This window comes from Siphateles boraxobius, unplaced genomic scaffold, assembly GCF_051911475.1.
Source record: "Siphateles boraxobius isolate OS27281-9 unplaced genomic scaffold, OSU_SipBor_1 19, whole genome shotgun sequence".
In the NCBI taxonomy this organism is placed as follows: domain Eukaryota; kingdom Metazoa; phylum Chordata; class Actinopteri; order Cypriniformes; family Leuciscidae; genus Siphateles; species Siphateles boraxobius.
The window spans coordinates 30,633,875-30,657,620 of record NW_027508799.1 but is presented as its reverse complement, the minus strand read 5'-3'; the positions used below and the strand labels follow the sequence as shown (position 1 = coordinate 30,657,620).

General features: G+C 40.0%; 1 protein-coding gene across 6 annotated transcripts in view; it reads left to right on the top strand.

Moving 5' to 3' along the window:
• The window catches only part of erc1b (ELKS/RAB6-interacting/CAST family member 1b), a 213,808-nt gene that overhangs the window by 145,434 nt on the left and 44,628 nt on the right, over positions 1-23,746 (top strand). For all 6 annotated transcript variants that reach the window (XM_077235008.1, XM_077235007.1, XM_077235006.1 and 3 more), the window contains one exon: positions 13,810-13,957. In XM_077235008.1, coding sequence (XP_077091123.1) covers positions 13,810-13,957 — 148 coding nt within the window. The remainder of the gene's footprint in view (positions 1-13,809; positions 13,958-23,746) is intronic.

The window sequence follows — 23,746 nt, the reverse complement described above, 5'->3', positions numbered from 1 at the left end:
GGCGTCAAAGCAGCTCCAGACACAGCAGGCTACTGTACCTTTGGAAAATTGGCCGAAATCAAACATTTTGACAAACAATGATCCTCACAGCGGTGATTTACGGAGCAGATATAGAAACTATTTGGAAGGCCGCCGCTGCACCTCAGCAGACGTCTTAGAAGTCTGTTGCTATCCGATTCGTATCACTGAGAAAACACACTCCGGTGTTTGCCTTTGACTGGGAGCCATTAGAAGTATCAGAGCACCCATCATTGGGTCAGATAAAGGAAAGGCCTGGAAAGTGGGCTGTTATGATTTAGAGGGTGAGTTTTTCCCCCTGTTGTAAAGCAGAATGCAGGCAGCTACAGGTTCTGTTTTAGGGGATCAAGGGATTGAATTGCTGGGGTGATAAAGAGCTTTTAAGTGTTTTTTGAAGCTGCTCGGCTCAGAGGTGGCTTGGCCCCGTTTATCAGGACTGCTGAGCGGAGCTGCCGTGGGTCGCTCGGTCCAAACCATCTGTTCAGCCTCACTCCGTGTCGCCACATGGGTGACATCATGACATGCGGTCTGGAGAGCGGAAAAATTCCTCCTGTCCACCGTCGGAGAGGCCGGACAGCTGTAGCCCCCTCAAATAGGAGAGCGGGAAAACAGAGGGTGGGGAAAGAAAACAAGTGAAAGAGGGAGAGAAAAGAAGCCGTCAGCGATGGCCTGGCAGGTGTGGTGGTTTTGCTCTGTCATCACTGGTCTGACTGTTTGAACCTTCATGGCTGGATCTGAAGGGGATTATGTCGGTGGCTCTGGGGTTAAGCTCTCTCGACATTCTCACCAATGCCTGCTTACCCTGATGGTTTTCCTTGTCCTTTTTGTAATCAGCTATTCTTATCTTTCACTCCAGAATCATCCATCTCTTGTGACTTGGATGCACAACAGATAGATATTTGGTCAGATATGCAGTTTAAGGGATCTCTGTACAAATTTGACCATCATTTTGTTCTTTGGAACACAAAAAGATTATTTAGAAAGTATTCAAGATTTTTATGTATATATATATACATAAACATATACACACACACATATACATTAATCCAAGGCTGTGTTTGTTTGACCAACAATATTTTGATATATTACTGTATTTTAAAATGTCATTTATTACTGTTGTGGCAAAGCTGAATTATTAGTAGATAAAAGCAGATGATCCTTCGGAAATCATTCTAATTTGCTGCTCAAGAAACATTTCATATTATTGTCTTATGGTATAAACCGTTTGTGCTGCTCAATATTTTTGTGGAAACTGTGATACATTTTTTCTGGATTCTTTGATGAATAGAAAGTTGAAAATAAGAGCATTTATTTAAAAAAATAAATCTTTTGTAATATCCATTACTTCTGATCAATATAATGCATCCTTGCTGAATAAAAGTATTCATTTATTAATAAAGTCTTACTGATCCCAAACTTTTTAATAATCTTTTGAACAATTATAAAATGTAATATAATGTAATTTATAAATATTATAAAAAATTAATAAAAATATATGCATAGAGTTAAAACAACAGTTTCTATATTTGAAGCAGTTTGAGAGGATGCTAAATGAGTGTGATGTTCAGTTTTGAACTTTTAATTTAAAAACGAGTATATGTAATTGTCTATTCTAATTATACCAAATGATATCCAGTATACTATGACTGAGATACAGAAATGCCCATATGGAGTGTGTGGTTTCAGAGATGATCAATATTCATTTTATCTCTACATACAGAGGAAAAATGGCTCTTTCAACTGGGTTTATTTAGTGTGCAGCGTCTGTATATATGTATAAAATACATAAAGGTTTTTAAGTGCCCGTTTATGACAGGCAGGTAAATGATGGTGAGGAGAAGATAGGAGCAGGGTGGTCTTGGAGTGAGAGGCGAATTACACTGGTGTAAAACTCATCGGGGGCTCATTGAGAGTGAAGATTTCTAGTGAAACGACCAACCCAGATGCAGTGCTGCGTGGACACAAAGAAGTGTCTTACGTCGGTAGAAATATCACTGGCCCCTGCGGAGCCATTCTGTTTTCCCGACAAGCGTGAAGTCGATCAGGATTTCAGGTAGTTATAGTTCATGTTTATGGAGCTGAATTGATCTCTTGGGTTGAGGATGGCCCAGTCTTGGTAGCTGTGGGTCTCGAGCTGTTTTATTGCATTCAGTGTGGTGTGGTGTGGTGTTGGTAATTGGGCTGTGGCCAGTGGGGGTTGAGGGTACTTCATTTTGGTCTGTGGTAGCCTCACTCTATACACCCCTCCTGTCTTTGTCGATCCAATAAATGGCCCCATTTATGAAACCACCTTTTCATCCATCCACCATATGACGTAACCAGACCCTTAAACTAGCTTCCCGCCAACAGGCTTTGGTCTGATAGGTCTTTTTTTATCTACGGGAACGGAAAAAACGTGCTCTGTCTGTGCTGTGGTACAACCAAGCTGAATGTGTGTGTGTGTGTTATAAAGATGACCACACACGACTCCATGGTTCCTGGGTTCCCCACAGGCGGAGTTGTCCTGCCAGGCCTGTTTGTGGAGAAACTTCTGGAACACGATCTTCAGTCGTAGGCCTTGAATCTGTAACAGACCACCTTCTCCCCAGACTTAGACCTGAGAAACAGACAGTGCAGTTTGTCTGCACCGAGCCATGTTTGAAGTAGGTGAGATTTACAGTGACTGTCCTCGAGATGAACGTTTCCTTCCTTAAACACAGACACAGACACACACGCTTGGAAACCAGTGGCGATATCTGTCGGTGATGCTCTGACAGCTACAGTTTATGGCAGACGGGATGAGTTTAAAGATAGTGGAAGCCATAAAGAGTAACTTTACACTGACAGTAGTAAGTGTGTACTGTATATACACTATCGTTCAAAAAAGATTTGTTAAATGTTTTTGAAAGTAGTCTTGTGTGCTCACCAAGGCTGCATTTGTTTGATCAAGAATTTAGTAAAAACAGTAATATTATGAAATATTAGTAGAGTTTAAAGTAACTATGTGAATATATATGTAATTTCTTCATGGGATGGAAAAGCTATATTTCCAGCATCATTGCTCCAGTCTTCAGTGTCACATGATTCTTCAGAAATCATTTTAATATGCTGGTTTGGTGCTTAAGAAATGTGGTGTTGTTATTATTGAAAACAGTTGTGCTACTTTTTTTTTCAGGATTCTTTGATGGAATAGAACATTTGTAACATTGTAAATGGCTATGTTGTCACTTTTAATCAATTTAATTCATCCTGCATTCATTTACCTCAAGTTTTGAACGAGTAAGAGTGTACTACTGTAAGGTATATGTATTATTACATTTTTTTAAACATTATTCATCATAACCAATAGGCTATTAAGCAGAAACATTTAATATAAATGTATAGTCTACTGCTATTATGCTATTAATAATTTTATAGTCACTCAAGTTACAACTAAACACAAATACATAAATTGAGGGGGGTAAATGGCTAACTTAGTGCTGTTTAATAACTGAATTACAGATGGAATTAATAATTTCTTAAACAGATTTAATCTACAACTTGGCATTCTAAACCTCATACCTGATGGTAACATTTCAAATTCAGATTTCAAAATATGCGCTCTCATTAAAAATCTTGTATGCCTCCCTTAGCATAGACTATTCAAGGTCTTCATGGCCTTTTGAATGAGACATACAAGCCTAGACTTAAACTGTACTGTCAGGTTACTGTACCATAGATGTATTCCATATCCAATCACATTCTCCAGTACAGCTTGATAGAACAACATTATGATCTCACTGCTAACACCATAAAGTCTTCTCAAGAAATATAATCTCTTTTGTAACAGAGAGCACAGGCTATCGACATGAACATGCCATGTACTACTACTTTTACCCCAGTTATTTGCCTGCAGATATCTTACAAATATGCCACAGCACCCTTCTACTAAGGCTATGTTTACACGGAAACGATCTGAAGAGAAAGCGCAAAAGTGGCGTTGCGTTATCACTTTTTATTCTGCGTTTAGACGAGCTTTATGGGGGGAAATCCGCGTGCAAATGGCGACGCAAAAGTGTGTGAAATTCGATGTAGTATGCACTCCAGGTGGCTAGGTGGTAATGTGAAGCAGTGCCACACAACAACACCAATATCTGAGAATATTTTGTACAACTGCTGAAAAGACCCTTGTACGTTTATTAGAGCTGCTAGGGCAACTCGAAGGTCCGACGTATGGAAATAATCTGACATGTTGGTTGTTATTTTCCTGTACTGGCGCATGCCTGTGACGTAAACGCGTACGCGACGAGAGCCACCGTGTGCAGATTTGCGTTTTTACCCTTTACTGTACGTTCACACCGCCGCCGACTTGAGTGACAAAGAAGCTCTGGCCGCCCTGCCAAGGAGGCTCGTCAAAAAGTACGGGGAAGCTTGTTGACGCTTTGGCCCCTCTGGCCGCTCTGACGTAGCAGGGAGAAGAGAAGTGTCACAACATTAAATGTAATAAACAGAAAAAACAAGCAATATATTGAAGAAATATTTTATAATGACAGCATTTTTATAACCGTTTTGGTCACATTTGATCAGGGGGAAAAAAGAATAATTAGCTATTATTATTATCATTTGCATTATTATTTGCAATTGGTCAAGTCGGTGTTACCGTGAGCAAATGAATTGTATTCCAGTTTGAAAAGAGCGTTCGTAAATATTCAAATAAAAGTTGCGCTCATTCTCAAACGTGTATCACTGGATCATGGATCCGCGAAGTTGTTGTGTAACTTGTGTTTGGTGCTTGTGTATTGTATTTGCGGAGAAGACGTCGGACTCTGAGATTTTGAGTTCATGACACCCTCCCGGACCGTTATCTATATGCAAACAATGTGATATCATAAATGATAAGAAACCCAGCAACAGTGATGGTTAGCTTCTCCTCCATTTTCTCGGAACTAATGTTTTGGTAGGAACGAAAGTTTACATGGTATGTTTCTCTGGAATCAGCCAGCGCGGGGGACGTCTATATTCCGATTGGTTGCTGGCTTTTGCCGCTGAACCGCGTCATAGCTCATTACCATAAAGTTGAGCTACTTTCAACTTTCTGATTGACGCTCAAAACGCCCAAAACGCGACGCTGATGGATTTGACGCTCCTTTCACCTGAGAGAAGCCAGCTTCCATTGAAAATGAATGACTTCCGGTAGCTTTGGAAGCTCAAGTCGGCAGCGGTGTGAACGTACAGTTAGACGGGAACGCGACAGTGGAGCGTTTTTAAGATTTCCACTCTGGAGGGTGGTTTCACTTTTTTGCGTTTTTAAGCCTCCAAAACGCCATCGCCGTGTAAACGAAAGGCACATCCGATAGAATATTTTTACGTTTTCACCCGGAATCGTTCTCGTGTAAACAAGGCCTAAGAGATTGGGGTAAAATCAGTCATCTGGTCTTGGCCTGTGGGTTTTAGGACTGCTTTATACTCATCTACTGGTGTAAAGTTTTGCAGGGTGCACAAGTCAGGCCCATCATGTCTGAGCAGAAATCTCTCACCAAACAACAGAGGCTTCACTGAGCGATAATTCATAAATGTTGTCATGGCCGCATTAGTTACAACGAAAAACCATGAACTGTCCAGAAGCTGCAGAACATATCTGGGTAATCCACACTTGCGTTGTAGCCATGTCACGAAGGAGAACATGGAGTATGTCTTTAAGCTGCACTGACTGTCCTGTTGCATCGAGAGCTGGGCTTTAGGGCTGTATATCACATTGACAGGCGTAATCCCTCGTTTGGTGTCCAGTGGAAAGCCTCCGTGTTCCCGTGTCTCTGCATCCCTCGGCTCTCAGTCTCTTCTGCTTAGTCTGAGCGCATCTTGCTCTCCTGATTCCTTCTGCTTTAATGGTTTCCGCAGGTGCCACTCCTTGACGCGCTTCATTTCCCAGAAAGCGAGTTCTGCCCTCCTCCCTCGTCTTCCTCCCTGGTTTTGTTTAGAGGCCCCAGCTGTGCTGCTCACCGCAACTTTCCCTGCGTTTCCCAGGTAACAGGTTTTGACTGCGATCCGGGCGGTCTGCGGAGAGGTGCATTTTTCCAGTCACGCTCTGCGTAGCATGTCTGAAGTGGTCATGGCTTGACCGGCTTTTCCCATCTTCCACCACCTGCTCTGGCTGTCTGTCGAGTCCACCGCCGCGTCACTGTGCGTGTCTATCTGTCTGTCTTACTACTCCAGTCTGCTTTTGTTTGTTAGACTCTCTTCCTGGGACAAGGATTTTGTGTATAAAGTTTGCGAGAGTAAATACAGGATGCTATGAAGTACAGTATGTTTACATCACCCTATTCCACTCTCCCCTCCTGTGGTTCAAGGGTGTACTGTACAGAAAGTGTTCCCATATTTATTATATATATATATATATATATATATATATATATATATATATATACATACACACACACAAACACACACACATATATATATATATATATATATATATATATATATATATATATATATATATATATATATATATATATATATGTACCATAGTAATAAAATGCTATTTGGATGCTATAACATGGTAAAATATATTTTTATTTTTATTTTATATTTTATTTATTTTATACCATTTTTTTTACCATTATAAAATTATATCTTGATATAATTTTTTTTTTTTTTTATGGTATAGGTAAGGGGTGTCCAAACTCAGTCCTGGAGGGCCACTGTCCTGCAGAGTTTAGCTCTAGCCAGACTCAACACACCTGCCTGTAAGTTTCTAGCCTATAAGACCTTGATTAGCTGGTGGTCCAGGTGTGTTTATTTGGGGTTGGAGCTAAACTCTGCAGGACAGTGGCCCTCCAGGACTGAGTTTGGACATCCCTGGTATAGCTATTTCCAGAATGGTTTCAATCAGCTGACTGGCGATCACATTACAAAATGTTTCTAAATACAAATGTGAATCCTTTCTAGGAATCCTTTCTAGATATCAGTATCTGCATCACCCATTTTATTTAATTTTAATTAATATAATTATTTTATTTATTTTATTAACATTCCTTTGATGCCATTTTTTTATTATTTTCTTTTGCTGCAAAATGAGTCCTTAACAATTTGTTTAATTTTAAATATATATGGTATATCTTCTTAAATGTGTTTACTTTGTCAATGTTAGAAGTGCACTAACATATAGATGACCTCAGACCTAACAAACACAAACCCTAATTTTGATTGCATGGGATCCTTAAGAAAATGTTTATGAAATCTGAAATTTATAGACCATGATGGTAAATTCCATAAACTGACATCAACCCTGTGCAAAGTTCAGCAAGAGTTACGTTCTCCTCTTAGGGTTTGGAGATTACTTTGCTCTCTCTCTTCAGCTGATGTGATCCAGATGGCTGGGTGCTGTCAGTCCAGGCGTGTGTATGTTCCCCAGAGGAGGCTGTGTGTGTGTGTGTGTTTGGTTCAGGGATGTGCTGGCCACTCTTTCGGTGTGCTGCTATCAGCACTAATTACAGTCGGCCTGTCAGCCTTTAGAACAGCCGATAAGAGCAGGGGTGCTATAGAGGAGAAGAGGTCAACACATAGCACAGTGCGTCTCATTTACACATCTTTTTTTCCTCTGTCTTCATTTACAGTCTTTTTTTTATGTATTAAATTAATAGTGATAGAACTTTATATTTATTAATTTGATACGCCTGACAATATTTGGCTATTTTGAGATCAATATCCATTGATAAACATCACAATGAGGCAGGTTGAATTATTTGTACGTCTTGAGATGCAATCCAAAAATCTAGACAACTGGTAAAAAATTTTTTTTTTTTTTTATATGACTTTACTTAATTTTTTTGTTGTGTAAATTTACTTTCTGATTATGTATTATTTCAGATTTTGACTCCAAGATATTCACTAGTGGACTCGAACTTTATTTCAGACAGTGTTGTTGTTGTTTTTTGTGCACCTATTATTATTTTATTTATTATTTTAGATTTTGGCTCCCAGACTTGATTTTCAGTAGTACATTGCAAACAACAATTTTTTTTTATAATAAAACACTGTTGTCAAAGCTAATATTGTGGCTTTATATATGTTCAGACACTTGCATGTGTCATTATTATTTTTAACCTTTTCCCGAGATCAAGCTCAAATGTAGTTACAAGGTTTTAGACTGGAGAGTTTTGAAGAATTTAGGACAATCTCTGCAATCGACTTCCTAATCTTTTTTCACCATTGTGAAGGGGAGAATTTCTCATTAACATTCTCCAAAAAACACATATCAGTGATCATTTAAAAGAGCTTGTATTATTACACTCCCCCTACTGACACACACAGGCTTGTTCCCCAATGATCTTTACTCTGACTGCAGGCTTTTAAATTCACATTTGGTGTCTAGGAAGCCCTTGTGTCAGATATGATTCAGCATGTGTTTCCAGGTGTCTCGCTTGTTCCAGTTTTGTCTCTTGTGGATTCACTCGCAGTCACTCAAGCGCTGCTATTCTGTATAATACAAGATTAATACAACTATTACTGTGTTCAGGAAGTACAAAACCCATATTTTCAGATTGCTTACACAACGTAATTTATAGCTTTTGGTGAGTCAACATTAGCTTTAAAGGCACAAAGCTGTAGATTTTTTTAATGTTTCATAGTGCCCATCCAGATAGGATGTTCAGCACAGACGTCCTCTATAACTCTATTATAGTTTTAACCAGCGCTCCGGTACCAGCTCCAAAAGCAGCGGATGTATCTCTCTTTTTTTTAGGCCAGTAAAAGCAGTTGCTGAAGCTCCTCTGTGCCCCATGGTGGCAATGAACAGTGAACGGACACCATATTTCTCCCCATGTCTCCTCCATGACACACACACATGCACCGAATGCAGATCTGGCACCATTTTTCTCTCTTCCCCACATCACACACACACATCCCTGGAAAAAGGGCCTAGAAAAGCCGGGCTGTGGCTCCAGGCCAGGGAATGATGGAGAGTTAGGGTTATTTTTATTTTTTTAATGTGCTGGGACTCCTCCAACACTCAGTTTGTTTAACGCGGCTGGCCTGTATTTTATTTTTATGTGCTAGATCAGGCAGTATCAGGTAGGACTTAGTACTGATGGATTCTGCTGATAACGTTCTCTGAACTCTTCCCTCCCTGCTAATGGTGTCCTCTAAATTCCTCTTCTTTAAATCAGCGGCCCACAAATATTGAAGTGTTAAAGAAATGGACATTTATGTTTAAGCTTAAATGTTGCATAGATATAAGTCTGTGAAATGGGGGAAAACAATGTTCTAGTAATGATAATGATATTTGCACTTAAAGCAGCCCTGTGGTTTTGGGTTTTGTCTTCTTTCATCTATCTTTCCATCCATCCATCCATCCATCCATTCACCTACCTTTACTTTACATAAATATCTTTCTAGCCATGAATTCATCCATCCATAGGTCTTTTCATTCAATTATCCATCCACCCATTGTCCACCTCTTAATCCTTCCATCCATCCATTTATTCATATATCTTATTATCAATACACCCACCCAGTCATTCATTCATCCATCCCATGTTCATTTGTCCATCCATCTCTTTTTCCATCCATCCACCTACCTATACATACATATCTCTCTGGCCATCTATAAACATCCATCTTTCTCTAGCCATCCATTCATTTATCCCTCTATCATCCAATCATATCTCTCTGTCTGTCCATCCATCTCTCTATCTGTCCATCTATTGATATATCTTTCCACCTGACTGCCTCTCTATCTGTCCATCCATTCATATATCGCAAGGATCATCTGTCTCTCCATCCATCCACCTATCCCTCCATATATCGCTCCATCCGTCCAACCATTCATCTTGTGACTCAGAACACCCCTGCTTGGCACCCCAATTAATTAGGTCAACCCGTTACAATCTATCAATTAAATAATTTTTCACAGACTTGCTCTGAGGTAAAAATATAAGGTAAAATATCACAATATTTCGAAATGTCAATTTTCCCATCCATTCATCTGTCCGTCCCCACAGTATTTTGTCCAAACTTTGCTTCACATTTCTACTCTTTTGTGTTTCCAAGAAGCTTATCTCTCTTCCAGAATGGTCATGGTTGAGGCAAGCATTAAAATTTCAAGCGCTGAAAGTAGCCCAACCTCAGATCTGCTTTCGTTTAACATTCTTCCCTCATTTTGCCATCGTTTACGTCGGCCTGTCGTCATACAGTAGGAATGGCAGTGATAAGTCATGTTTAGAATCCGCCATCCCGGTCATTCCTGGCGTTCTGTGCGGTGTTCCCCGCTCCGGTGGCTTAAATGGCACACTGCGTCCCTGTCACAAACAGGCATAAATCTCCCCACCACCTTGGCTATTCATTATCTCTCTATTGGCTTACACACCCATAGAAACACCAAACCGATAGAGAACAGAGGGAGGTGGCTTATTTTTAGGCCTGCTGGAGGACTTCTGAGAATAAAGCAAGAAGCTGAAAAGAATGCAGAGTCCAGAGAGAGGACATTGAGTGTTGAGGGCGGTGATGAGAGATGTTGATTGATGGGCCGCTTCCCCTCTCTCCGATTAGCTTTGTCGTGAGTAGAGGTGATTGGCCACTTGACCTCTTAGTGATCAATATGGTCTCTTCCCTATCTCCCTCAGAACAAATGTGTGGGGCCCATTGTGTCTCTGTGCTTCTGATAAGAGGCTTTGTCTTCTTTTAGTACAGGAACACAAGCTCTGCCTTGCTGTCTACTACCTCCATCGGAGGTTACCTTCTAAGGCACTATCTTAACCCAAATGAAAACAGTATATTTGGAGCACTCTACATAGTCAGACATTCCATGTGCCACACAAATAAAGCTTTGTAGGAGATTTAACTCCTACAACTTAACACAATTAAAAAAATTAAACTACAGAAATTTTAACCATTAATAACCATAACGGATTTTTACAATTATTAACAATATTTATTTAATTTATATAAATAATTATAAATTATTACTGTGATACAAAGCTGAATTTTCAGCATCATTGCTCTAGTCTTCATTGTCACATGATCCTTCAGAAATAATTCTAATATGTCGATTTTGGGCTTTAAAATATATCTTATTATTAATGTTGAAAACAATTGTGCTGCTTATTTTTTTGTGCAAACCATGATGCATATTTTTTCAGGATTCTTTAATGAATAGAGTAAAAAAAAAAAGTAACATTATGAATATCTTTACTGTCACTTTTTAACAATTTAATTCCTCCACTTTTACCCTAATAAAAGTCTTAATTTCTCTCTTATAAAAAAGTACTGCCCCTATCTTTTGTAAGGCGGTGTACATTTAATATTCCTCCTTTTATCTCTCAAATCAGCAGTTTTAGGAAGGGATTAAGTGGGTCGTGACTGTAGTCATCACTTTACTGTGACCCAGTCTTCTTCTCTTCCCGTGGCCACTCGTGATATCAACATATACCCAGTGTATAAGAAAGATTAGATTGCAGAGGATCCTTGTTAAAAGATGAATCTGAAGGGGACGTGCACCGGTAAGATTTGAGAGACAGAAGTCGTCAGATTCGGTTTTCTCTTCTGCTTTAGACTGCCACCTATCTCTCTCTTTTCATGGAGTTGGGAAATGTGGGATTGAAAATGCATGTTATCATGGCCTGAATATCACGTATGTGTGTGTGTTCACATGGACGTTTGAGCATTCTCATCCATCATTTCAGACTCCTTATCCTCCATATCCCAGTTCAGACCCTTCCACTTCCTGTTGTTTGCCTCTCCTCATGCCACCCTCCCTGGTTTTCTCTTTTCACCTCATCTTTCCCTTTGATTTTTATTTTTAGGCAGTGCCGTCCTAATGTATTTTGGCAGGGCAGATAGAGAAGGGCTCATCGGGACCAGGCTGGGAGGTTATGGAGCTGAAGGGGAAGTTCCTTTTTGCCCAAAGTAAACTGACTCACCTCAGGGACAGCTGCTGCCTGTGGTCTGAACCTGACCATAATGAGCACGGCTAGTCAGGAGGTCAGTGTATTAAAAGGCCTTTCTGACAGGACATGCTAGTGCTCAGAAGCCTCCTGGAACATCACCAGCTTTCATTTTATTAGTTTGTGCCAGGACACGGTGGTTTTTACAAACCTGGGTGGCCCGTGTGTTTGTGGGATACATCACATCTTCATTGCTTTTGATGGTCAAAATGACAGAATTAAGAGTTGTATGGCAGCCCATGGGCATCACACGTGTGTGTGTGTGTGTGTGTGTGTGTGTGTGTGTGTGTGTGTGTGTGTGTGTGTGTGTGTGTGTGTGTGTGTGTGTGTGTGTGTGTGTGTGTGTGTGTGTGTACACCTCTGTCAGGTACATAGGCTTTTTTCTAGCGCTGTGATGTCACTATGGATAGAATCAGGTCAGCCAGTTCCTCCAAGGAACTGAAGAGAACACAACGAAACAGACAGAAAGAAAAAAGAAAGGTTTTGCAAGCGATTGAAAAACTGATAAGAGAAAAAGCAAATTCGCAGTAAGCCTGAGATTAAAAAAAATTAAAAAAGTAGGCAACTTATTGGGGAATTAAACGCAATATAGTGGACAAAGTGAAAATGGGTCTATAGAATACTTGTTTAAAATCTATTAATTAATTAAAATAATCTGGAAATAAGTGAAGTACTATTTGTGTATACTAGATATATTTATGCTTATGCTGTCACATGCTTAGCAACATGCCAACATCAAACTCCACGGCTGTTCAAAATCATGCCATATACTCTCATTCACTATTCCCTAGATTAGTCCACTAATATAGTCAACTTGAAGGAGTGAATGAAAATGAGTGTGATTTCGGAGTGTGTGATGCCAGAAGGGCTGCCGCTTTTGCATCTTTGGATCGTTTTTTGCTTTCTGTTTAATAATCACTTAAAACTGGCCAGTAGCAATAAAAAGATTTATCTTGAACTCTGTCATGGAAACTAGCATGTATAAACCTTAATTAGACAATTTAATAATCAATTAAAAAGGAATTTATACCTGTAAAATATGCCATCTTTTGGCGAGATGCAGGAATTTATTCGGCGTGGTACTCTTATAGTGCATTATGGGTATTCTCTAGTCGCTGAGCGTTCATCAGTTTTACGTTTTTTACTGCGGTGCATTGTGGTATTTTAAATGCGTGAACTATAACATCCACTGTGATTTCGGACATCACTTCATATGGCTGTCCCCTCAAATAGTGCCCTAGTTAAGAGAATATGTGGTGATTTTGAACACAGCCCACTTGTCCAGTTCATGTTAAAAATTCTATTTTTAAAGTTTTGGAACGTTTCCAATGAGTTTCTGTTTATAAGAGGTCGTACAGAAAATAAAGAGGGAGTAAAAGAAAGAGAGGCAAAGGGAAGATGATTTGACACACACTTCACCACTTATACTCTAGCACACGTGGCTAACGCCTATGACATTTTCCAGTCTGCTGCCTGTATTCTTCAGTTCACTAAAGACTTTGACCATCTCAGCTGCCGGTACAAGACGTTCACCCTCCCTCGCACGCTGTTACTGGGTGTTTGACCTAACGGCACACTCCCTGAAACAGCTGCACTTGACTGATGGCGATTCGTAGAATTAATTATTTTTGGTGTTTGCTATCACTGTCACACTCCACATAAATGGAGTAATGACTGCTGAAAATTCATTAAAGTGCAGTAATACTGATGTATGCGATCATGGTTGTATATTTGTAGAGTAATTTACAACGGCTTCGAACGTGGCTCAATCAATCTTAATCAAGGACCAGAACTATCTGTTTTCTAAGGTGTATTTGTCAACAGGATATATTTTACACCGTCTTGTTCAAAGATGTCTGAATACAAATTTTGTGTTGTCTCCTCCAAACAGGCAGGAGGCGCTGTTGGCAGCCATCAGCGAGAAGGACGCCAACATCGCTCTTCTAGAGCTGTCGTCCTCGAAGAAGAAGAAGACTCAAGATGAAGTGGCTTTGCTGAAGAGGGAGAAAGACCGATTGGTACATCAGCTGAAACAGCAGGTGAGAACAACCAAACAGGCTGGACGTCTACAGCCCAGACCATGGCACGAGGCAAAACCATAGACTAAAATGAACACAGACCTCAGTCCTCCTAGTTTCCTAGTGGAGTTCTTCAACCTCACCCACAGGAATTACATTGGTGTAGCTTAACCAGACATTCGTCAGCCTAAAAAAATAGTCCCACATCAAAGGGACAATTTCGACTTTATAGCTCAAGTAACAAACATTTTTGTTTCACTGACGAATTGTGTTTTAGCCCAAATAGGAGCTTTGCTTTTCATCGTTTGAACTTCCTTCCAGGCTCTCATTGTGTTTTACTGTAAAAACTCTTTTTATTCATTTTTACAAACTTAAGATAATTGAAAGCATGCCACAGATGCTGTCCATAGACGTTAGGTTGACATTAACCCGGAATATACTCTTAAGAGGAGCATGATTGCACAGAAATATAAGATCACACAGGATATCCTGATGATGTGTTCATAGTACCGCTAACAAGCTGACCTTGCTGTCGTAGTTCTGCTTAGCAGTTCAAGGCTAAAGAACAAGTTCTAGAGGAATTAAACCAAGACACGTTGGGAACAAGATCCCAGAGTATAGAGATGCAAACAGGCTACAGATGTCTGGCCGCAGACCCATCAAGAAAGGCAATTTTAAAATTATTTGACACCTTCCCACAAACCACCTGCATATGCATGCACACTATAGCTCAAACACACACAGACTAGTGGCCATGCATTCAGATGAGTCTCATACGACGTGCGCACACATTTCGCATCTTCGTTTGCAATATAAACCGGCCACATGCATGTATACAAAACCAAGCGGCCACAGAAAAACAAACAGAACGGGAGGACCAACACACACATCCTCACTTTAGCTCCATTCATGTTCACGGGCACACGCTGGAAAACACCCCTCCCTCACTGTTTCTCTGAATGACAGGCTATCAGCGCATTGCATAGCAGAAGCATTCCACAGGAAATGGGTGTCAGTAGTGCAGATAGCTGTGGGGCTCAGCTCTCACCCACAGCCCTGAGATCATGAGGGCAGCCCGCGCCCCCCTCCCGCTCACTGTCAATCACAGCGGGGGGGAATCTGGTTAAGAGCCGGTCAGAGGCCGGTTGCTCTCCTGACATACTAATGGTTCAGGTCAGTGATAAAGGTTACACGCGGTGGTCCTAAATCAGGTATTTTCGGGCAGTTTTACTTCAGGGTCAAAGTTAGGAGTGAACATTGGAAGGGTTAAGTACCCTTAGTTCGCCTGTCCCTCTTGGACTTGTTTTCCACTTTTAACTCACAGCAGAAAGAAATATTACAAGCAGCCGTTTGGCATTAATTGTCATTTATAATCATTAAGATGTGAAAATGGATAACAAGCCCAAAGGTGTTTGACATGGCCCATGGTAAGGGTGAGTGCTGTATACGATTGCAGCCTCTGGATTAGGATTGGGGATCAGGGTCAAAGGATTTGAGTGACAGGAGAGGAGTGTGACATAGTGGTACATAAATGGAGTGTTTTTCTTTTTTTTTTAAGAGACAGATGTGCGTAAAGATGTAGGGCAGATAATGGTTCAGAGGAGAGAAAATTCCTGGTTATACATGTCAAGTCTTGTAAAAAAAGAAAGAAAGAAAGAATAATGTCAAAAGTGTGGCCTTACACCATGTCATAACCAACTGCAGTATGATAGTGTTAAATGGTGCAGCAAATACATTAATCAAAATAAACTGCTTCCATCTTACTTTTTATCCTAACCAGTCTTGGTTAGAGATTCAGACTATTTTTTTTTTCAAACCAATATTTTCTACTTAGACTTTAATATTGGGTCTCCTAAAAATGCATTTAGTTGTGTCTCTACAGACTAGTACCAATGAACATTCCCACTGTCCAAAAATAATAATAAATAAACTTTTTTTAAATTAGTTCAGCATGTAGGTTTGGACACTTCATAATAATAATAATAGTTGGTATTGGTCATTCTCTGGTCTCGACCATCAACAACGTGTCACATATTTAGATTTTTTACACATTATACTGGGTAATCCCACCAGTCAAACTGGTCCAAAATTATATTATATATTAAATATCAAATGTGTTTCAGATTAGCTATTAAATATGTTTTTTTCTGTTCGACTGTGGTATCAGTTTGTCTAGCAATTTTTCATGAGGACAGAGAACTGACTTGACCCTTGAAACTCATCGAGCCACACTTGGTTAGGATGAATTGTAATACTGAAAGTGACAGTTTGTGTGCATTTTAGTGAAGATACTTCATCCAATCCCATGGGTTCTCAATTGTTTTATTTCACTAGAGCAAGTTTGGATGTACTCGGTGTGTGATAAATGGAGCCCGTCATGTTGTTTAAATTATATTTTCAAGATGATGAGCAGATGGGATCATTTGATGTCTAACAAAATGCTGCATAATCAACAGCCGTTACTGTGATCCAGAGATTTAAAGTGAAGGAAATTAACTAGTATGAGACCACAAAAAATGGTAAGAGAGAGAGGATGGTAATAACAAAGAAAGAGGCGAAAGAAGACATCCTGTATCTGTTTTTGTTTTGGGATACATCACTCTTCATGGTATATGTATTTCAGAGGAAAATGAACTCCCTTTGTTCTTTTTCCTTTTCGTTTTGTTCTTTTTCTTCTCTGGTCTCCGTCTGTGTGTCTGTCAGCCTGCGTGATGATGACAGTGTAAAAATAGGGCTGATGCCTGTTGAGTGTCTTTTGAAGCGCCGGTGTAGTGAAATGTTCTCTCCATCGCATCTTCCTCGTCCATAAATCTCCACTCCGCGCTGTGACATCGCGCCCATCTCTGATGTGCTGTCCAAGTTTTATTAGCAGACTTGAGAGAGTGGAACGCCGTGTCGCTGTTGAGCACAGGAGTTGGTTTTTAAAAATGGTCCTGTGCAAATTTGCAGCCCGCAGATTAAACGGCAGAGTGGGAACTGCTCCTCGCTGCCATCACATGGTTCATTGATGTCACAATTAGCTGTGGAGGGAGAGTGGTTTGGACTGGAGAGATCAGAACTGCAGTCAGAAGTTAAGACATGCCTGCTTGTTCTTTACTGCACATGTACAATTTACCTGCTATTATAGGAAAACAGACTAGGAATATTGATGACACATCCTGAACTTTGCTAAATTTTGTTTACTCAAATGCTTTCTGAAATATGAAGGAAAGAAAGCTTTTGTGTGTCTGTGTTCGTGTGTGCGTATATATATGTATACATTTGTATACATATACTATGGCTGTCGATTTAACATGTTAATTTAATTAAATGAATTAATTATGGGAAAAAATAATGTGTTAAGATTATAAACGCTGTAAACGCTCCCTGAGGCCTACGTAGTTAGGGCCCGAGGACCGATGGTGTGATTACCCTCTTGGAATTGATATTTTTCATCTTACATTTGATACAGTTGATTGGGGATGACCATGAAGCAGGGCAAAAACTCACTACATGATGGAGCCCAATGCAGTTAGAATGCCCTAAAATTCAGGATATTGGGGCAAAAATGCCCCTGTATGAGTATTGAGTATTGCTTGTTTATATCATATGATATATTTATGCAATATCACATGAGTGCTGTTTTTGTGCCGAATAGTGCCAATGTGAATAAATAAGAAGTTATTATTGTGTTATATTTCTGACACAAAATATTACCTGTAAAGCCAGCCAGAGCAGTGTTTTGTTTCTGAATGAATCCATGTTTTGAGCAAATCATTCGGGTGAACCAATGATTCAGTAGCCCATTCATAAACAGAGCCATTTACTTCAGGTCAAGCATATCATGTTGTGCACGTTGTGCATGTTGTGTTGTATACTGCACATTTAGCAAATTTATTAGTAGACCATTTATACAGGACATTTGCATACTCGCAATGTCAAGCCAATGCAATTATACGACGCAAAATGCTGCAATTTTATATGAAATAAACAAATTAGGGCTGTTAACACAATTAACGCAACATCTGTTATTTTTGTCATCCTTTGGTTAGTGTTACACGATCCTGCTCTTATTCGTGTGAATGCTTTTAAACCATTCATGCGCGACAATTCAAAGAGTGCGCACTGCCTATGAATGTCCTGACTGTGACTCAGAAAGACGTGCGCCAGTATCATGCGCATGCACAGACGGCGCGCCAGAATACAGTTCTCTTTCGCACTTGAATGAACAATAACACACAATTATGCCAAAATGTAATTTAGTCAAGTATCTTCATAACATAAGAGCAGTCTTATGATGGACGTAAAGAGTTGTGAGAAAATGAGGCGTGTGTGAGAACCGCGCCTCTGTCAGCAGAGGCTGCTCTTAAAGGGCCAGCAGCCAATAAAGTTTTCTGTCAGTAAAGTTAATCAAAGAATAAAGAGAACAGAGAAAATTACTCACTGCTCTTGACTAAAGAACTTTTGTAGCTTTAATAAGGATTAGTTTATATATAATTTATGCAGTGCAGATTGTTTGATAACTTTATTCAATTTCTGTATGTCCTACCTGTTAGACAGGAAGGGCACAGGTAAATATGACATTTATCATGGGTTTATGTGAGGATTGTTTGAAGTTAACTTAAATTAAAAGCTGTTATATTTTTTGAAGCCTAAATTAAAAAAAAAATTGTATAGCTTTCAATTGTAATGACGGAATCACTGTAATGTTGGATGGCTATAATTAATGATTAAAATGGGGAGAAGGGGGAGGTCATTTTTATCCAGACATCAATGGTTATTGATCATTATAGGTGTTATCAATCATTTAGTTGTTGTTGCTAGTTTGTGTTGAGAAATACACATTCCAGAAGTATCACTAATTTGTGTGTGCATTTTGCTTTAGAACCAAGCAAATTGACTCATGAAACCATTTGTTTATTATACCGCAATTGCAATGACATCAATAATCGCAATATGACATTTTCCCCAAATCGTGCAGCCCTAGTGCACAGTATATACATACTGCTGAAATATTGCATGTTATTAGTACAAGAACAGCAGCCGGCGTGGGAGGGCAACCAAAGCCTCCAGCGCAGGTCATCTGATGGGGAACACCCAGCCTCACTTTTCTAAAAGCAGTGTTGGCTCTGAACCGGCAGAAAACACTCCCACCTACACAAGGCGTCCAAAAAAATATTTGATAAGTAATAAAATGTATCTTCCTTGCCCCTGAACGGTCTGAAGAGGCTGCATTAATCCACGCCATTATCGTGAAGCATGATTCAGACCATTAATCATCTCGCTGCTCATATTTGAAATCTTTACGACACCTCAGCGGCTGCGAGAGGTTCTCCGCGTTCACAGTGAGCTCTCTGTGTGCTGTGGAAAGGTGTAGAATGGTTAGTGTGGTCGCCGCCTCCAAACCCAAGCCCTCCTCCATCATAATTCTCAGACTCCTGATGGATCTCAGCAGAGACTTCCTGTCTTTTCCCCTGTTAACTGTATGTCAGCGGACTTGCATGTGTGTGAGCGTGTATTTGGGGTTTCTCATGTCAGCGTGAGTGTTATGGAAAGACTGGACTATGTTAAGTAGTCAAAAGTCGATAGCAATATAGTAAATTGCATGATTCTTGATATCAGTTTTGGTGTCTAAGCAAAAAAGTAATATGCTTCTAAGCGGTCCTGTAATTTAATCCTGTGTGGTGTGGTGTATCCATATGGTTGCATTCTTTCCTTTTCCTTCCTTAAAGAAAAAAACAACAGTATAATGTATTTTTAGAAATACAAAGATGGTCTTTAAAGTAGCCAAGGATATATGTTGTTTTTAAGTCACATGACTTCAAGACTACTTTTCCTGGGTAAATTCGAGTTTTGAAAAGACATCTTCTGCCTCGTGATATATGTGTAAAGTTAATAAGATGTTGTTCACTGATCAGTTTTATCTAACAGACAGAAAACCATGACAATGCTGTACCTCAATGGACAAATCGCTGTACAATAGAGTTACACTTATCTCTTTTCTCAATAAGACCTTTTTTTTAGGTAGTGCCATTTAATTATGTTAAGATATTTATTTATTTGGATCTACCATGATATATGTTTTAATGCATAAACAACACATTTATGGTTTGTATTTTTTTATGTTTTCAGGAAAGTCAAGAGCAGTGCACAGTTAGCTGTTCCAAATGAAAACAGCGAGAATGTTAACAAATCAGATGGGAAAATAATGCCTACCATACAGGGTTGCAGTTTACAGTTTATATTAATATCTCATCAAGATTTTGCCTGAGAAGTGCATTTGATTCAAGTTTTTACACTTGTGAGTAGGCTTGGGCGGTATCCAAATTTTGATACCGTCAAACCTCCTCCCTATTTTACCGGGGGAAACCGGTATTACCGTGACTAATTAAAAATTATGACATAAGGCTCAGACAGTGTCACCAAACTGTTGGCTTGTGCCTACACCGTTCAGAATCTGAATACCAGATCGGGCAAAAAAACAAAAAAAACATCAAGGCCAACCCGTGCACGTTGTGTCTGATCCCTGCTGACGGCATTAAATGTAATATGAGCCGTAGCCCTATTTAGACTCGACTATTTTTAATACGTGGGCCGTTATAATATGGTGGCGCCAAATAATTTTTTAAGGTGCTGAGGGGGTGGTAGATATAAATACTATTTATAAATGAGCAAAAATGGGACACTTAATAATATTTAATTATTTTAATTATGACAATTGTATTCATTTTATTAATTAATTTAAATTAAATTAACAAGCAACAAGCAAGAAGTGCATTTGTAAATCCGGTGACACGCGTCCATTGATTTTTATTAATACAACTTTTCTGTCAGTGCTGCAAAGATTAAGTTGACGATCGCCATCTCCTAGTGAACGCGCATATATAGAGAGAAATGCAAATCATGGATTACATAATCAGAAGGTATAGGCTAGCCTTTTTCTTTTCATTTTGAATTGTTTCGTTTAAAGAAATTGACGATTGATATCTCCGTAGTGAACGCACCAATAGAGAGAAATGCACATCATGGATTAATCAGAAAGTATGCTGCCTATATTTCTTTTCCTTTTGAATTGTTTCGTTTAAAGAAATTGACGAATCGCCATCTCCATAGTGAACGATGGAGAGAATTGCACATCATGGATTACATAATCAGAGAGTAGGCTAGCCTATTTCTTTTCGTTTTGAATAGTTTCGTTTAATTTGATGATCGCCATTTCCGTATGAACGGGCATAGAGAGAAATGCACATCATGGATTAAATAATCAGCGAGTGGCCTATTTCTTTTAGTTTTGAATTGTTTCGTTTAATGAAATTTCAAGCTTTATTTAGATATCTGTCATGTCTGTGAGACATACACTGAGTTTCTGTTAATTTATGATGAGATTTCAATGCAAGTGACCGCGGCGCGCCAGCGCACGATCATGTCATGATTATGTTGTCTGCTATATTTGATTCTTATTTATTATTGGTTGATAAAAAAATTATTAAAATTAAGATACAATTTATATAAAACGAAATTCACTTTAAAGAAAGGCCTTTTACAAAATGAAACTTAATTAAGTGGTCAATGACTGACTCCCGATGCATCCCATCTTACTCGTGCTGTTCAGTTTTCATTATCAACGTAAAAAAAAAACCATTATAATATTTTAACAAATATAAACTAATGCTCTTATTTTATGAACTCGGGGCAAAATGCATCTTCGCAGCGGTGAGTGGGTGGTTGTTTCGGAGATGCGACATTAGGTTAGAGGTGTTTCCATCTCTCGCGGTCACCTTTTTTATTGCAACATTTACAAATTGCCTCGTCAGTATTTACCGCCTCTCCCTTCTCTCTCTCTCTCTCTCTCTTTCTCCTCCACACTGTCACTTGATGACAACTACATAAGCATTTTTAGGCATTGAATAAATTTTATTTATATATTATATATAAGTGCCGGTAATGACGGTATTGAAACTGATACCGTTGCTATTTTAAGACCCCGCGGTATACGATATTACCGAAATACCGCCCAACCCTACTTGTGAGCATTTGATGCACAATAAAAAAAATTTTTTTTACTATTGACTTCTATTACTTCTGACATCCCTGCTTGTAGATGCAGGTTAAGGTTTGAGTCATCAATGCACTCTCATTGTAAGTGGCCCCCGTGTGTGTGTGTGTGTGTGTGTGTGTGTGTGTGTGTGTGTGTGTGTGTGTGTGTGTGTGTGTGTGTGTGTGTGTGTGTGTGTGTCTGTGTCTGTGTCTGTGTCTGTGTCTGTGTGTTTGTGTGTGTGTGTCTGTGTGTGTGAGTTTGCGACGACCCTGCTCTCCTCCTCCTTGGAGATGAGGATATCGAGTGTGTGTGTAATGAAGTGTGGCTGAGCTGACATGGTGCCTCTTTCAGAGAGAGAGAGAGAGAGATGACGTTGATCAAGTGAATATGTAGTCCCTCTTCAGAGATGGAAGACGTGCCAAAGTGTCCGACTCACCCGTTCCCTCCGAAGACCTCCTGAGCCCAGTCGGCCCGTGCGTTTGAGCGTGTCTATGTTAGAAAATCAAGACCTAAACGAAAAAGTGATATTTATCCTGACAATTTCGGTGAGCTTCATTACTCTTTTGTGCTGTCCAAGGACTAGAGTTGCAGTTTTGGTCTTTTGTTCGTTTGTAACCAATGTATCTCATGACCAACCCCATCCGCTTCTTAAGGAGATGACCCAGAGTGATTCAGACCAATTACAGTTTGCTGGTCCTCTGGGACGGTGTTAAAAAGTCTGGTTGCAGTTCTGTAACCGCAGATTGAGTGTTAGTGTTAGTTCCCACAAGTCCTGGAATGGCGTTGGTAATTCCATCCCCTCGCAAACTGCAGATTTGGGTCGATACATATTTCTCCCATTACCTGCTACAGTGCCTCCACGAGGCCCCGCCAGAGTCGCTGTCCTTGCATGGCTCCGGGCGATGACGGGCATCGGGATGGGCCGAGATGCCAATTCAGTAAAGGGCTCCGGGCCTGCTGTTCTCAGCAGAGCTGTGGTTTTGGGCACCCCTCAGAGCAATAAAATCGTTTTGTCTTGGAGCTACCCACGAATAAACTTAAAATGCAAAAGCGGCAAATCGTTGCCAAGGCCACTGTGTACCTTTATTGGGTTCAAAATGCTGGTGTTTTGTTGCAAAGGCTGAGCTCTAGGCGCCTTGCGTCCCTGCTGCGGACAGTGATCACAGAGCTTAAATTAGAGCGTCCTGCAGCCATTAACAGGGGCAAGAAATTCAGAAAAAAGCACACAAACAACAACATCAACAAGCGTTCGATTCATTGCATGATCTTGTTTGGCTGAACGTCTTGCAGACCTTGGAGATCTCGTGTCGAGGGGGCTGTGCGAATGGAGGTCGTGGCTCACGGGCCCATCCGCGCTGGATTTGTCTTGGATCTGATGCAACTCTCGCTGCTCGTTTAGGAAAAAAAGAGTCGCTCTGTTTTCGGAACATGAGACCTCAAAACACAAGCCGCTAAATGGCTGTTTGAATAAGGCCTGTGGGTGTCCAGCTCGTCCAACGTGTGACGTTGTGGAGGAGAGGAAATGGAGATTTTTCCACTGGATCTCCGATTGTGGAGAACGTTTTACGATGTTGTTATTATTCGGTCAGACAAATTAATTTTTTTCTATGCCCCTTTGGCAAGCCATGAAGACTTTTGGGAGCTTTATTATTACAGGGTTTTGCGTCGCTAATGGTAGCTGGTAACGCTTTGCTTTTCTACTGCACAGAAACTGCTGTTTTACTAGTTCCTGTTCCGTTCCTCTAATGAGGGTTGGAGATGGTCCTTTCTTTGCCTTTTTTCCCTTTTCTGGC